General features: G+C 34.8%; 1 protein-coding gene across 3 annotated transcripts in view; it reads right to left on the minus strand.

Moving 5' to 3' along the window:
* Positions 1-14,980, minus strand: part of tbc1d1 (TBC1 (tre-2/USP6, BUB2, cdc16) domain family, member 1) — an 80,405-nt gene that overhangs the window by 64,721 nt on the left and 704 nt on the right. For 2 of the 3 annotated variants that reach the window (XM_067402881.1, XM_067402882.1), the window contains exons 2-3: positions 13,289-13,568; positions 12,581-12,823 (exon numbers count right to left, since the gene is read on the minus strand). In XM_067402881.1, the coding sequence (XP_067258982.1) occupies positions 12,581-12,823; positions 13,289-13,564 (519 nt within the window). In that variant the 5' untranslated portion in view covers positions 13,565-13,568. Of the gene's footprint in view, positions 1-3,262; positions 3,401-12,580; positions 12,824-13,288; positions 13,569-14,980 lie in introns of those variants that run through there. The other variant, XM_067402883.1, reaches the window with a different exon arrangement.

The raw sequence follows: 14,980 nt of genomic DNA on the forward strand, positions 1-14,980 counted from the left end.
GAAGCAGAAGTGTTGTTATTTTGTGTAATTAATTTAGAGAAGGCACACCACCATCATACTCCGACGAAAGTGACTTGAACATACCTACCGTCGTATACACGACTTCCCACCTCATAAATACGAACTTCCCAGGAGGACTTGAACGCACCATTACTTCAAGTTATTGCTGCTAAAATTGGATCTACAGGCAACTGAATCACAGAGTGTCCTAACTTTGCCAACCATGTTTTTTCCATTCTGGCTTTATTTTTGCTAAATAAATAAAGGCATGGTGTGATAATGTGTTGTTGAAGTATTATTTAAAAATTTTTTAAAGGTGTCCCCTGAATGTGTCTGTGACGTTTCAGCTCAAAATACCCCATAGATTTTTTTTAATTCTTTTTTTTTAACTGCCTATTTTGGGGCATAATTAGAAATGCGCCTATTCAGGCTGCAGCCCCTTTAATTGCTCGCGCTCTCCGCCCCCTCCCGAGCTCTCGACTCTATCATTGCATAAACAAAGTTCACACAGCTAATATAACCCTCAAATAGATCTTTACAAAGTGTTCGTCATGCATGCTGCATGCATACATCGGATTGTGTGAGTATTGTATTTATTTGAATGTTTACATTTGATTCTGAATGAGTTTGAGGCTATGCTCCGTGGCTAACGGCTAAAGCTACACTGTTGGAGAGATTTATAAAGAATGAAGTTGTGTTTATGCATTATACAGACTGCAAGTGTTTAAAAATGAAAATAATGACGGCTCTTGTCTCCGTGAATACAGTAATAAACGATGGTAACTTTAACCACATTTAACAGTACATTAGCAACATGCTAACGAAACATTTAGAAAGACAATTTACAAATATCACTAAAAATATCATGATATCATGAATCATGTCAGTTATTATCGCTCCATCTGCCATTTTTAAATATTGTCCTTGCTTGCTTCCCTAGTCTGATGATTCAGCTGTGCACAGATCCAGACATTAATACTGCCTGCCCTTGTGTAATGCCTCAATCATGAGCTGGTATATGCAAATATTGGGGTCATACATATTAATGAGCCCGACTGTTACATAACAGTCGGTGTTATGTTGAGATTCACCTGTTCTTCGGAGGTCTTTTAAACAAATGAGATTTATATAAGAAGGAGGAAACAATGGAGTTTGAGACTCACTGTATATCATTTCCATGTACTGAACTCTTCTTATTTAACTTATTTAGGTAAATTCAATTTTTCATTCTAGGGCACCTTTAAGACCTGCCAAGCACTAGATGATTTTAAATTGAATAATAAAATTGATCAAAATAACAAAATGAATAAACAATTTGAATAATGTCAGATTAATAGTTTTAATAGTGTAAAAGTTCAAAAGTTTGATTATTTTATGTGAATAATTAAATAAAACATTGGAATAAACCTAAATAATAGAATAATAAGAATAGTGTCATTAACATTAAAATTAGAATAATAGTTTTAACAGTGCAAAAGTTAAAAGGTTTGATTCTTTTATGTGTATAATTTAATAAAGCTTTATTTCATTTATTGATTTTGTTTTAATAAAACAAAATAATAAATTAAAATAATTAGAATAGTTTCATTAAAACCCATGACCCGAGATTAAAAGCAAAAAAAATAAGGATAAAAAATACAGATAATAATATCTGTAAAAATAAGGCACAATGTACTGTACTAATTTGACGAAAATTTCCGTATTTATTTTTTACAGGTGTTTTACCTGTATTTTGAATTTTGAACTTCATTGTGTTTTATGGTTTTATGGAAATGTCTGTAAAATTAATCAAAATGAAACAAACTTCTGAACTATACTATGATTTATAACTCAGATTCAACCATTAATATTACTGTTTTCTTATACTGCAGCTGCAAACAAAAGAAAATTACTACATTTTGGCAACAATGGCTATATTTGCTCACATATTGAAATATATGTAGTCACAAAGCTGAAAAATATAATATTTGTTGCTACTGTATCACCCTGCCGTTTTGCCCATCCACAGCAAGAACAACACATGCACAACACAATAGGTCTTCAAGTTCAGTGTTAAAAATTAAAAGCTCATAAAGTACGCTTAGAGACACATTGGTTAAGGAACTCTTTAAAAAAAAAAGAAAAGGAGAGAGCACCAGTCACATGAGGTGGAACTAAGTGTGGGACATGTGACTGTGACACACACCTTAAAAAGAGGTGGTTCCCAGTAGGCTACTACTGAAGAATTTGGCAGCACAAAACACATATAGGAAAACCTAATGAAAATACTTAACTATATTGAACTCAACTTATCTAAAAAGTTTAAAAAGTCAGACAATTAGATGAACACAACAAAAGGTACATTATGACTAGCTGGGAGAAAAATGACAAATTATATTATATTCATTCATGAACAAAAACAGCTTTAAAGTCTATGTATATGATTGACATTTCTCATGCACACTTCCCCATTTTGTTCTTGATGTTCCTTCCCAAAACATATCTGACACACCACCAATCTTCCTTCACAATACCTTGAGTGTCATTAGTCTAGAACAGACTGAGGCTTGAATGAGAACACTTACTGAACTGAACAAACTGCACCACCCTTTTATTCTCAACATGAACTTTACCTAACTTTGAGTCATTTTTCAGCATATTTGATACATTATTTTGAATTTAGCACATTAAAAACTGATTTAAACCATCTCAACAAATCCCTTTCTACATAGGGATAAATGACTGTATAACAGCTACTGTTACAGTTGCCTGACCTATCAAATAACCGCCATCTAAGTTATTGTCTTTATTCACCCAGATTTAGACTAGTAGCATATTTATTTGTACAAATACACTTTTTTAATATAATATTTGAACTGTTAATTTCATTAACAAACTGGTAGATAGACTGCCTGCCTCAAAACAAAGTGACCTGCCTTCCTAGACAACATTGGCGCGTTATGAACATTTGAATCAATGCCCAAAAATGCTGTCTAGATAGGCAGCTCGGTAGGTTTTGAAACACTGCCATCAAGACAACTTTACAAAGAAAAAGTTAATTATCTAGAAGTACTATAAAGCATTACATAATCAATTCGTTATTCACTCTTCATGAGAGAGAAAAGTAAATAATTTAATTAAATAACAAGGGGATAAATAATGTTTCAATAGGCTAATGTTCACTAACATCTCTCATTAGTGGCTAACCGACTAGCTAACCATGCTAACACAAATACACTTTCCAACTAAACAAATTCCAAACAAAGTTTATAAAGGTACTCACTGTCTCCTGCTCGCTTTTCACATCCCTCCGCAATAAATGTAAGATGTGAAAGCGCGCTTTCATCGCTTCTGCCATCCAGAACTCATGGAGAAAGTGAAACTAGAGGGAGTTTGGAGTGTGTGTGACCGTTTGAACGGAGCTAGTGGGATGTGACGGTAACATTCACATGATGTTTAGAGAAAATTACACTGAAGTAGCAGATCATATCGCATCCACAGGAATACAAACGGCTTGGCTGTAGCCTATCTTGTGTTTAGTGGAAAATGTTCAATTGTAAGCTTAAAAATTTTTTTAGATCCTATGGGAAGAGAGATGAAACTACTAGTTGCAATATAAATAAAACCTAATTTAGTTTATTTTAGACTGGATTTAAGATTATTTATAAATAATAATAGCTGTTAAAAGTTGTTGAAATAATTATTTACTCTCCACGCATAAGAGATTTCCCATGTTCAGGATTTGACCACCACCTGGTGGCAGATAGGATTTACAGTCACAGAAATGTTTCTATTTAATAAAATAAATTTCATCATTAAATTATCACTGTATAATCTGACAGACTGTAGAAACATATAGCCTTTTTTTCTAATTTTTAGTAAAATATTCATCACAAATTATATTATAAGCAAAACAATTTGAGTGAAAAGTTTAATTGAATATTAAATAGTTTTTTATAATATATTAGTATTTAATGTCATTTGCTTAAATTACAGAAGCTGACAATCATGTTATTCAGCATAATTTGAGAAGAGTATCTTGAAATGCTTGTTTTTGCTTAGTGACCTAGAAATAGTGAACCATTTTAAGTGTTTATTCATTCTACATCTTAACTTGTTTAAATGAAATTATTTATAGGTTTAAATGAAAAAAGCGTTTAAGCAATATGAGCAATATGTTGTCAGGCTTTTGGACCATGCAAGTTAAACAAATAGGGACTCTCTAAAATTCCACACTAAATTAAATACAGGTGCTGGTCATATAATTAAAATATCATCAAAAAGTTGATTTTTTTCACAAATTCCATTCAAAAAGTGAAACTTGTATATTATATTCATTCACTACACACAGACTGATATATTTCAAAAGTTTATTTCTTTTAATTTTGATGATTATAACTGGTGATTATAACAGTGTAAACTTTACACTGGACCTCAAGCAACGTGGATTGTGTGCCTCTCCTCTCTTCCTCCAGACTCTGGGACCCTGATTTCCAAAGGAAATGCAAAATTTACTTTCATCAGAGAATATAACTTTGGACCACTCAGCAGCAGTCCAGTCCTTTTTGTCTTTAGACTCTTCTGATGCTGTCTGTTGTTCAAGAGTGGCTTGACAAGGAATGCGACAGCTGAAACCTATGTCTTGCTTACGTCTGTGCGTAGTGGTTCTTGAAGCACTGACTCCAGCTGCAGTCCACTCTTTGTGAATCTCCCCCACATTTTTGAATGGGTTTTGTTTCACAATCCTCTCCAGGGTGCGGTTATCCCTATTGCTTGTACACTTTTTTTCTACCACATCTTTTCCTTCCCTTCGCCTCTCTATTAATGTGCTTGGACACAGAGCTCTGTGAACAGCCAGCCTCTTTTGCAATGACCTTTTGTGTCTTGCTCTCCTTGTGCAAGGTGTCAATGGTCGTCTTTTGGACAACTGTCAAGTCAGCAGTCTTCCCCATGATTGTGTAGCCTACAGAACTAGACTGAGAGACCATTTAAAGGCCTTTGCAGGTGTTTTGAGTTAATTAGCTGATAAGAGTGTGGCACCAGGTGTCTTTAATATTGAACCTTTTCACAATATTCTAATTTTCTGAGATACTGAATTTGGGATTTTCCTTAGTTTTCAGTTATAATTATCAAAATTAAAAGAAATAAACATTTGAAATATATCAGTCTGTGTGTAATGAATGAATATAATATAAAAGTTTCACTTTTTGAATGGAATTAGTAAAATCAACTTTTTAATGATATTCTAATTATATGACCAGCACCTGTATATTCAGTGAGACATTGTTTTATAACATTCAATATCATTTTTTTTACAACTGTATGTCATCAGTACATCTTCTTGTTTAATCTAAATCTGATAAAATTGTTTTGTAGCACATTTTATTCTACATTCTGTCCCACACACACACACTCACAAATCTCTCTGTCCTGCTTAAATTGTTCCGGTCCCTTGACACTGTAATGGATATCTGATCTTTTTCCATTACTAGAAACAGCAAACACATCTCCCTCAGTATTCATACTTAAAGTGTTATAAATATGAAACAGGAGCCATATAGGCTGTTCCTAAAGAAAAATAGTTATTTTATTATCTGGAACAATGTTAAAATGAAAGGTTAAAATACAGTTTTGAAGCCACAAAACGTAAACATTATCCTTGCTGGCATGCAACTAGTTTGTTTGTACAAAGTTATATCCAATTTTACTCCTGTGAAAAAGGTAAAATAATTTTCATTTTCAAATTCATTGTATTAACAAAAATACAAGCTTAATTAATTTTTTAACAAAAAAAAAAAAAGAAAGAAAAAAAGTGTAATTTAACAAAAAAAAATGCACCTACTACAAACTGGATTTTGGGTTGTTTTTAAAAACTACAAAAAAAAATTTCCTTTATTTTCCTTTATTTTTCAAGTTTACATGAAATGAAAACTGACAATTGACAATTCATCCATGAATATGTTTCTATTTTTAAAAAATGATTTGACCTGGTAATTTTTAATTAAAATGTTATGATCCAAATTTATGGTAAAACTACAGACTTCCTAGCAATTGTTCCTAGCATTGTTCTGGAAGCAGACACACTCTGTCAGTTTAAAAACGCATCTCTTTAACCTGGCATACACATATTATCAATAAATTAATGTTGATTGGTGAGCCAGGACTGGGAACTGGGAACTCTTCATATAACACCAGATGTACTCATTACATCAGAAGAAGAATGGCATCTATGCTAATATTAGTCTTTCTGTTTATCCTGAGGTCTAACGTAGTCAGTCGGATCCGGGCCGTATCCAGATCAGATGGAGGATGTGTGCCTAGACACGACAACAACGAAGCCCTGAAGTTTCATCTGAGATTGTGTCAACTAGACCATCCCCTGTGAAGGCCTCATCGACACGACAGCCAATGGCACAGATCCTCAACAAAACCATTTCCATACCAGCGTGATGAACCCGATCCTCAACTAGATGGAACTGGATTAAATATCTGACTTGTGACCTACAACGCTGCCTGAATTATAATCATGCACTGTTCGTTGTTGGCCAGAGGAGAACTGGCCCCCCAACTGAGCCTGGTTTCTCCCAAGGTTTTTTTTTTCCATTTTGTCACCTGTTGGAGTTTGTGTTCCTTCCCGCTGTTGTCTTTTGGCTTGCTTAGTTGGGAACACTTGATATTCAACAATGTTTTTGATTTGCATGCATTGACACCTTTGTATGCAAACTGAACTAAGCTGGACGATGACATCACTGTTTTCTCCAGAGCTGATATCTAGATGAATTAACTATTGATTTTTACAAAGGAATGAATCAATACTGAATTTACTTAAGATGGACAATGACACCATTTTCTTCTACCATTTTCTTTTCTATTTGCCAGTTATCACTGTAAAGCTGCTTTGACACAATCTGCATTGTAAAAAGTGCTATATAAATAAAGATGACTTGACTTCTCTCTGGTGACGTATAACAGCAGACTTCTCCAATTATTTAAACTGTTTAAATCTTCCACAATCAACTGCAAGCTCCAACCCAATCTCATGGAAGAATGTAACTTTTTAATGAAGTGGCGATTACGTATGAATTCATATGATGTGAATCGTATGGAAATGTATGGCTGCATCGAAATCACATGCTCCCTTCAGTATGTACTTACTTTGAATAAGTAATTACTTCATGACTGCTAAAAAAGTATGTTCTACAGTATATAGTATGAATGTGTGTAGTATGAACGTACTACATGCGCCATGATGTCATTTTCATGTGACCTACCGGCGTCAGTTACGACGCTTCACTGCCATTCATAAATCCTCTCCAGAGGCCTCATGGGATAATAAAGTGTCCACCGTATGCACACTTCAGAATCTTGCCGGAAGAAGTAGGTCATCCAGGTACTTGCCCACTCTTTTATGAATACTGTGAATTCGGACATACTTCTTTTGTCTCATACTGTTTTTTTGCATAATATAGTAGGGAAGTATGCGATTTCAGATGCAGCCTGTTATTTTTAGAAAAAAAGCATGAAGGTCTTCGCACAACCCCACCCCTAAAACTAACCTTGACTGGGGCATCAGCAGATTGTATGAAAACGTACCAATGAGATCATACAAATTGATACAAATTAAGGGCCATTTATACAACACCGTTTTTAGTTCGGTAGTTTTGCTGTTCATTTACATGACAAAAGCACTTTGGGGGCCCTAAATTTTGAAAACAAGATTCAAAGTGCGACACTGTTATCGTTTCCATGTAAACTAGTTGACATCATGCGCATGCGTATTATGTGTTCAGTCTATAGGTGCATAGTTTTTCTTTATAAAGTGACATAGCCAACTACTGGCTTGGCATGCATAATAGAGCTTTATTAGTCATTGTCACAGATCAGTGTGAACGGGGATAATTTTGACAATGCCGTCTGTACACAAAAACTCAAAGGAAAACCTTTTCCGTTCTTAGTACATGGTTGTCATGTAAACATGCCCTTAGCCACCAATTTGCCAAAAAATCAAATAGTTACAAATTGCCATGAGATTGTGTTGGCAAACTAGCATTCTTATCAACACAACACTCACATCTCAAAATCCAATCAACTACCGATGGATGGAACCAAGTCACCATCCTGTAATTCATTACACTCAGATGTACGCCACAATACTGAAGAATATAGGCTATCTCTCTTGAAGTGAACCTTCTGAAGCAAAGCGATGCGTTTTTGTAAGAAAAATATCCATATTTCTGCATGCAAGCTGATTCTGGCGGAAGAGTGAACTTTGATCTGACGCATGACATATTGACGAACGCGGAATGGCAGAGGATAGAGAAAAACAAAACACTGGTCACGAATTAGAAGTCTAAAACGAGAATTTAACAGAGAAATGACGGAGGAGCTTGAGTTTTTTTGCTCAGCTCTATTTGTTTGAACCGCTAGAGGCGTCTACTCTCACCTAAGCATACGCTGCTCCTACATCCTGTCATATACCGGAATTCAACTCTCTCGTGAATGTGCGGACGGATGTTACCGGTAGCTAGTGATTATAGTCTATAAAGTTATAAATAATTTTCTTACAAAAATCACCTTGCTTCAAAAGGTCTTTATTACCCCCCTGGTTCCATATGGATTACTTTTATGGTGGATGGATATGCTTTTTTGATGCTTCAAAATATTGGTTACCATTCTCTCCCATTATAAAGCTTGGAAGAGCCAGAATATTTTTATAATATACTCTGATTGTGTTTTACTGAAAAAATAAAGTCATATACACCTAGGAAGGCTTGAGGGTGAGTAAATTATGGGATCATTTTCATTTTTAGGTGAACTAAGCCTTTAAGTTACTCATAACTACAATGTGACTCTCACAGACTTTCACAGATTAAATGTGACTTTTCACAGCTGTCACCCTAAGATTACAGTGACATAATGAACAACAAGAAAAGATACAAAGGTATTTGCTATATGTAAAGCTGTTGAGCTGAAGCACAGCTGTAAGGTCTCACATGAAAGACAGAGTAAATGGAATTATGTTAGCTTAAATTGGCTGGTGAAAAGCTTACATGAAAGCGGATAGAAAACATGTCTTCATAATTTATGGTTGATGAGGTCATTCAGTTGTTGTTTTTCAGTTTAAAAAAAGAACATGGGGCATGTGAAGTTGAGGGAACACCGCTATGATCTGAATCTCAGTCATTCAGACATGCACGCACACACTGATTTTGGAAAGTGGAAGCACATGAGTGACAGGTGGCCAGTGACATGACCTGTCTATCTCTCTTTCTATCTCTCTGTCTGTTTATCACATCAATAAACAGTCACAGTCAGGGAGTCAATAGCCACATTGCGGTTGGCTCACTGACACAGGAAATGGTTACTATGACAACTTAGATCTACATCCTGCCTAAATGCAGGTTGATGAAGGAAGCTTCATAATCTATACCTCAGACACTCCATCACTACAAGTCAATATTCAAAAACAATCAGTCCATTGTAATAAACCACCATGATTTACCAATACAATAAAGACACCTTTTTTACTCTTTTTTTTTTTTTCACAAAACTGTTTTGATTTGTACTGTGTTTTAGCTTTATTACAGACAGCTAAATAAATCTGTGCTACTGGCCATGATACCAAATGATAACACATTTGGAACAAGTTGTGATTTGGAACAGGTGTGATGTCAAAAGATGAAAGTATAACGTCAAAATCAGTCTCTCTCATAAACCCACATACATAAACATAAACCACTTTTTATAAGCTTTATGGCAGTGGATAGCCACATGTGCTCACCTTTATGTGAAGAAGAAAGTAATTTCTTTGTCTTCCATTTCCTTATAACCCAGTCAAATGTGTACCTTTTCATTTACCTTCATGATCAGTGGTGCTTGTTAAGGCAATAATCACAATTGTTATTGCTCATTCAGGTTAATATTAAACCTCAGCTTAACTTTTTAAACTTTGTTGACTGATCAATTTGAGAATATGTGAGCCATTACATTTTTAAGACTTAAAAGGATACAGTAGTTCACCCAAAAAATGAAAATGATGTCAATATCTAATCATCCTCATGTCTTTCCAACCCTGTATGCAGGGCTTGACATTAACATTTTTTGCTCTCCAGCCACTGTGGCTAGTGGTTTTCCAAAGTTACCAGCCACTCAGCATTATCACTTTTGACATCGATACTATGGGAAAAAACTGCCATATAGATATATTTAATATTATCTCATAATTTGGCAGCAGGTATATTAGGCTGCTGTCACTTTAAGACCTGACGCACAGATCCATTATACTGTTACACATGCCTTTTCTTTCTCGACTGTTTACGTTCACTTAACATAACTGACTGTTTGCGTGAATACTCACCAAGACCGTCATTTTGACATTATTTTGTGTGTATTTGACTGTTTAAGTGCAATAAGCAGTGAAAAAGAACTCAATTTAGTACTGAGAGGCAGCTTTATGTACGCACACTTTGGGTGTGAACAGAAAATCTGTGGGAATGAGCCACATGCAATACACGCCATATGACAATGAAATTCAAGACCTGTAACACCAACAATATTCATCCAGAGCAAATAAATTGAGTAAGTAAGGGGAGACGGGGTTTGTCTCTCAACTCGCTGTTGGAGAGATGAGAAAGCGCAGCTGGTATTGTGTATCTATTCTGCAGAAAATGAGTACTGTAAGAGTTTCAGATATTTCAGCATCGATTATGTATCAATAATAAATGTTTTTGATAACACTATTGCACTTAGTTTATTATTTCAGATGCCTTTTTAAAAAATTACAATTGAAAAATGTACATATTATACAAAAAATTCAACCCACCAAAGTGGCTAGTAGGAGTGGCCGCGTTACACACCACTGAAATCCACCCGCATCCGGGTGTTAATGTCAAGCTGTGCCTGTATGACTTTATTTCTCCTGTTAAACATTCTGTTTGTCCATATAATGGAATTCAATAGACCAAAATGTTGTTTAATTCCCAACGTTCCTCAAGATATCTTCTTTTGTGCACAGAAAAAAGGTTTAAAACCACATGAGGGTGAGTAAATGGCAGAATTTTCATTTTTGGGTGGACTGTCTCTTTAAAGGTGCCCTACAATTAAAAATTGAATTTATCTTGGCATAGTTAGACTGTTACGTAACAGTCAGGATCATTAATATGTACGCCCCTAATATTTGCATATACCAGCTCATGTTCAAGGCATTAGACAAGGGCAGCCAGTATTAACGTCTGGATTAGGGCTGTTCAACGATAACCGTGGTTATCGTGTACAAAATAAGAGTCTGTGTTTACGTAATATATGTGTGTTTGTTTTTTGTATAATTATTATATATATAAATACACACACATATGTATATATTTAAGAAATATAAGCATGTATGTATAAATATATAAATATATTTCTATTTTTATATATTTAAATTCTATATAAATGTAAATATTTGTATAGAAATAAAAGCTATTTTTCTTAAATATATACATATATGTGTGTATATTTATATATACATAATAATTATACACAAAACAAACACACATATATTATGTAAACACAGACTCTTATTTTGTACACGATAACCACGGTTATCGTTGAACAGCCCTAGTCTGGATCTGTGCACAGCTGAATCATCAGACTAGGTAAGCAAGCAAGAACAACAGCGAAAAATGGCAGATGGAGCAATAATAACTGACATGATCCATGATAACATGATATTTTTAGTGATATTTGTAAATTGTCTTTCTAAATTTTTCGTTAGCATGTTGATAATGTACTGTTAAATGTGGTTAAAGTTATCATTGTTTCTTACTGTATTCACGGAGATGAGACGTCGTTATTTTCATTATTAAACACTTGCAGCTTCATTCTTTAGAGAGCGCGAGCAATTAAAGGGGCCGCAGCCTGAATCGGCACATTTCTAATTATGCCCCAAAATAGGCAGTTAAAAAATTTATAAAAAAAAATCTATGGGGTATTTTGAGCTGAAACTTCACAGACACATTCAGGGGACACCTTAGACTTATATTACATCTTGTAAAAAAACGTTCGATGGCACCTTTAAGATTGAGGTGGGCCAATAAGAAGCCACCTCTAAAACACCTTTGCAACCGCATAGCAACACATGGCATTGACCTGCAATACTCTATTGTTTTTTGTGGCAGAATGTTATGCATGGGCACCACTCTTCTAAAGTGTAAAAAAACTGATTGTTCTCTCTGATTGTCATTGTGTGGTTATGGTACTCTATCTTATTTACACAAAACTCATACTTGCACAAATGCACACACCCATTAGGAGGGAGGCTTGACATTTAAACCTCTAAGCTTTCCATCATCAAAAGAGATTCACTTCAAAGTCATGTGTGAGAATAACACCTACAACAAACCTGCTAACAGTTCTAACAGCCAAAAACACAACAATCTCAAAACCAACACTAATTCACTGTCAAAATTCACACAGAATTGTGTGACACTGCTTGGAGTCCATTCCATTTCAATTTAGCTTGCACAAGTTCTTCAACTGAATTTGAAGTTCATATTAATCATTCCATATTAGTGAATCAATCCAGAGTTCAAATGTAGCTAATCCAAAAATGCCTCCTTACCTTTAGCTGGTCCTGGCAGCGGAATACATAGCAGGCTGCTTTCTTCTCCTCTCTGAGCAGACAGCCAAAATAGCTGGGCTCCTGGCTGTTGTGAATGAGTTTGGTGATTCGATGTGGCCTGTGATCAAACAGAACCATATGCTGCAATGGGTCCCATGGCTTCCCCGGTCCTGCCGTGTCCAAAATGCAGCACACTGAATCGGCTGAAATCTGCAGTACCACAGGCTGATCTCGAACCTTGGACTATCAAAGAGAACAAAACATAGTGCTATGGTGCTACCATGGTATTTTTCTATGTACGCACATTATTCTTGTACTTCTCGTCCTCCTATTGGATAGCCATGCATGTCTTAAGTGATGCTTGAATGCCGATTAAGTTATGGGTCATGATTTCATTGTGATTGGTTGATCAGGGACCAGTCAGTGACCAGAAAGTACTCATTTTATTCAAACATAAAAACGTATTGGTTTAAACCGAAAAATATTTGATGTCCATTCCAATGGTTACAGGGTCTGAAGAGGTTAGATTGAAATAATATAACTGTTTTACTGTATTTTTATGGTGAACATAAGAGACTACCGACCCCAACTTTTGAACAGTAGTATATGTCTATTTACAATACAATTGGGCTTCACGTTGCTTTGTTTTTCTGTAACATGTATTTTTTCCAACATGTTTTACATCCAATTACTATCAAATAAACTGACCTCTGGAGAGTGAGGGCCATTGAATTCATGGTTTCTGTTGTTCTCCCCCGGCCGGGGCCTCCGAATCTCAGCCACCACCCAGGGGAGCATGGCCATGGTGGTCTGTGGATGGATGGCCAAAGATCCAACCAGAGTTAGTCTGTACTGAATCTCCTCTCCCCCTTCCTCTTTCTTCCTCTTATCCTCTGATCCAGGAAGTGATTGTGTATGGGCACAGAGAGGATGATCTTTGATTGGGTCATCTCTGGGTTTGACCTCGAAACAAATGCCCTCCATGCTCCTAATCAAAAAAATGAGGAACTAGGTGTAACCTTATCAAAAACATAAAAAAACACCAAAATAAATGAAGCAGGGGGTTCTGTGAAAAGATACATTGAAGGTGTTTGATACATTGGCACACAGTAAAGTAGGTCTGAATGTGCTTCATTGCCTATTTCAAACCCTTTGAGTGGCAACTTCATCAGCTCTGCCATTTGCAGGAGAATAAAACAGCTTACTCTGAAAGCGCAAATGTTACAGAGAAGCAGGGTTGCCAGGTTTCACAACAAAATCCAATTGCTACTCAAAACTAGCCCAATCGAGTTTCAAGGGCATCCCCCAGTAAAAAAAGAATTGCATCCTGGGGGGTAAAATCTGCATTTTTGGCAGGGTTCCCCTGCTTAAATTCATATTCCAAGTGTTAAATATCATGTTATTTCAACCACAGAACAATGTTAAAGTAGCCCAATTCTGCGGGAAAACCACTGACTTGGCAACACTATAGAGGAGGCAAAGAATACTTTTTTCTTATGATTCTCTTTATCAATTACAAGCTTTAGACAAAGCTGTCTAAAAATGCTAAAATAATATTAATAAAATATAATAATAATAATAATAGTATTTTTAACTAACCAGTATTTCATGTAAATTGTTACATTTATCAATGTTTATTTTTTGCTTTTGAATTTGCATTAGATAATGAACATAACCAAACATATTTTAAAAATAAACAAAGATTATCACTGAAAAAATGTGTGTTGTTCTAGTATTTTTATATACTTATTATTTATTAATATTTTGATTTGGTCTTTTTATATTTTCAGGTTTCATTTTAGTTTAAGTTTTAGTATTTTTTTGTCATTTTTATTAGTTTTTATATGATTTTTGATTATTTTAAATTTTTAACTTATTTCAATTAGTTGCCGAAGCAACATTTCTAATTTTCATTTTTTTTTAAGTTTAAGTTTTTCATCTAATATTTATATTAATATTTATATTTTATTTCAACTTGACAACAACTGGCTAAAACCTAAAAAAATGTGCTTTAATTAAATTAACTGGTTTAATTTAGTCAAGAATATTATTTAATATAACCTAGAATCATCTGACTGTATTATGTTACACTAACAAAAGTAATTTTTGTATTATTTTATACTACACCAACAAATGTCACTGCAAATGTTTTAGTGTTTCATGCCATTCAGAATAGAGTTTGTAGTGATGATAATAATAACTTCAAAAATGAACCTCATCCTCTACATACAGAAGCTTTATAAGATAATAATCTTATATAAGATCATGTAAAGGTCACATTGTAGAACAAAAGTGTTTGAGGCATTGGAATAGATTGTGATTCTGAGACAGGTTTCTCATGACATAGCCTATATGCACACTGAAGCCAACAGTGACTATAAATAGCCATGCATGTCTAAT

Source organism: Chanodichthys erythropterus, chromosome 12 (genome assembly GCF_024489055.1).
Source record: "Chanodichthys erythropterus isolate Z2021 chromosome 12, ASM2448905v1, whole genome shotgun sequence".
NCBI classification, from domain to species: Eukaryota; Metazoa; Chordata; class Actinopteri; order Cypriniformes; family Xenocyprididae; genus Chanodichthys; species Chanodichthys erythropterus.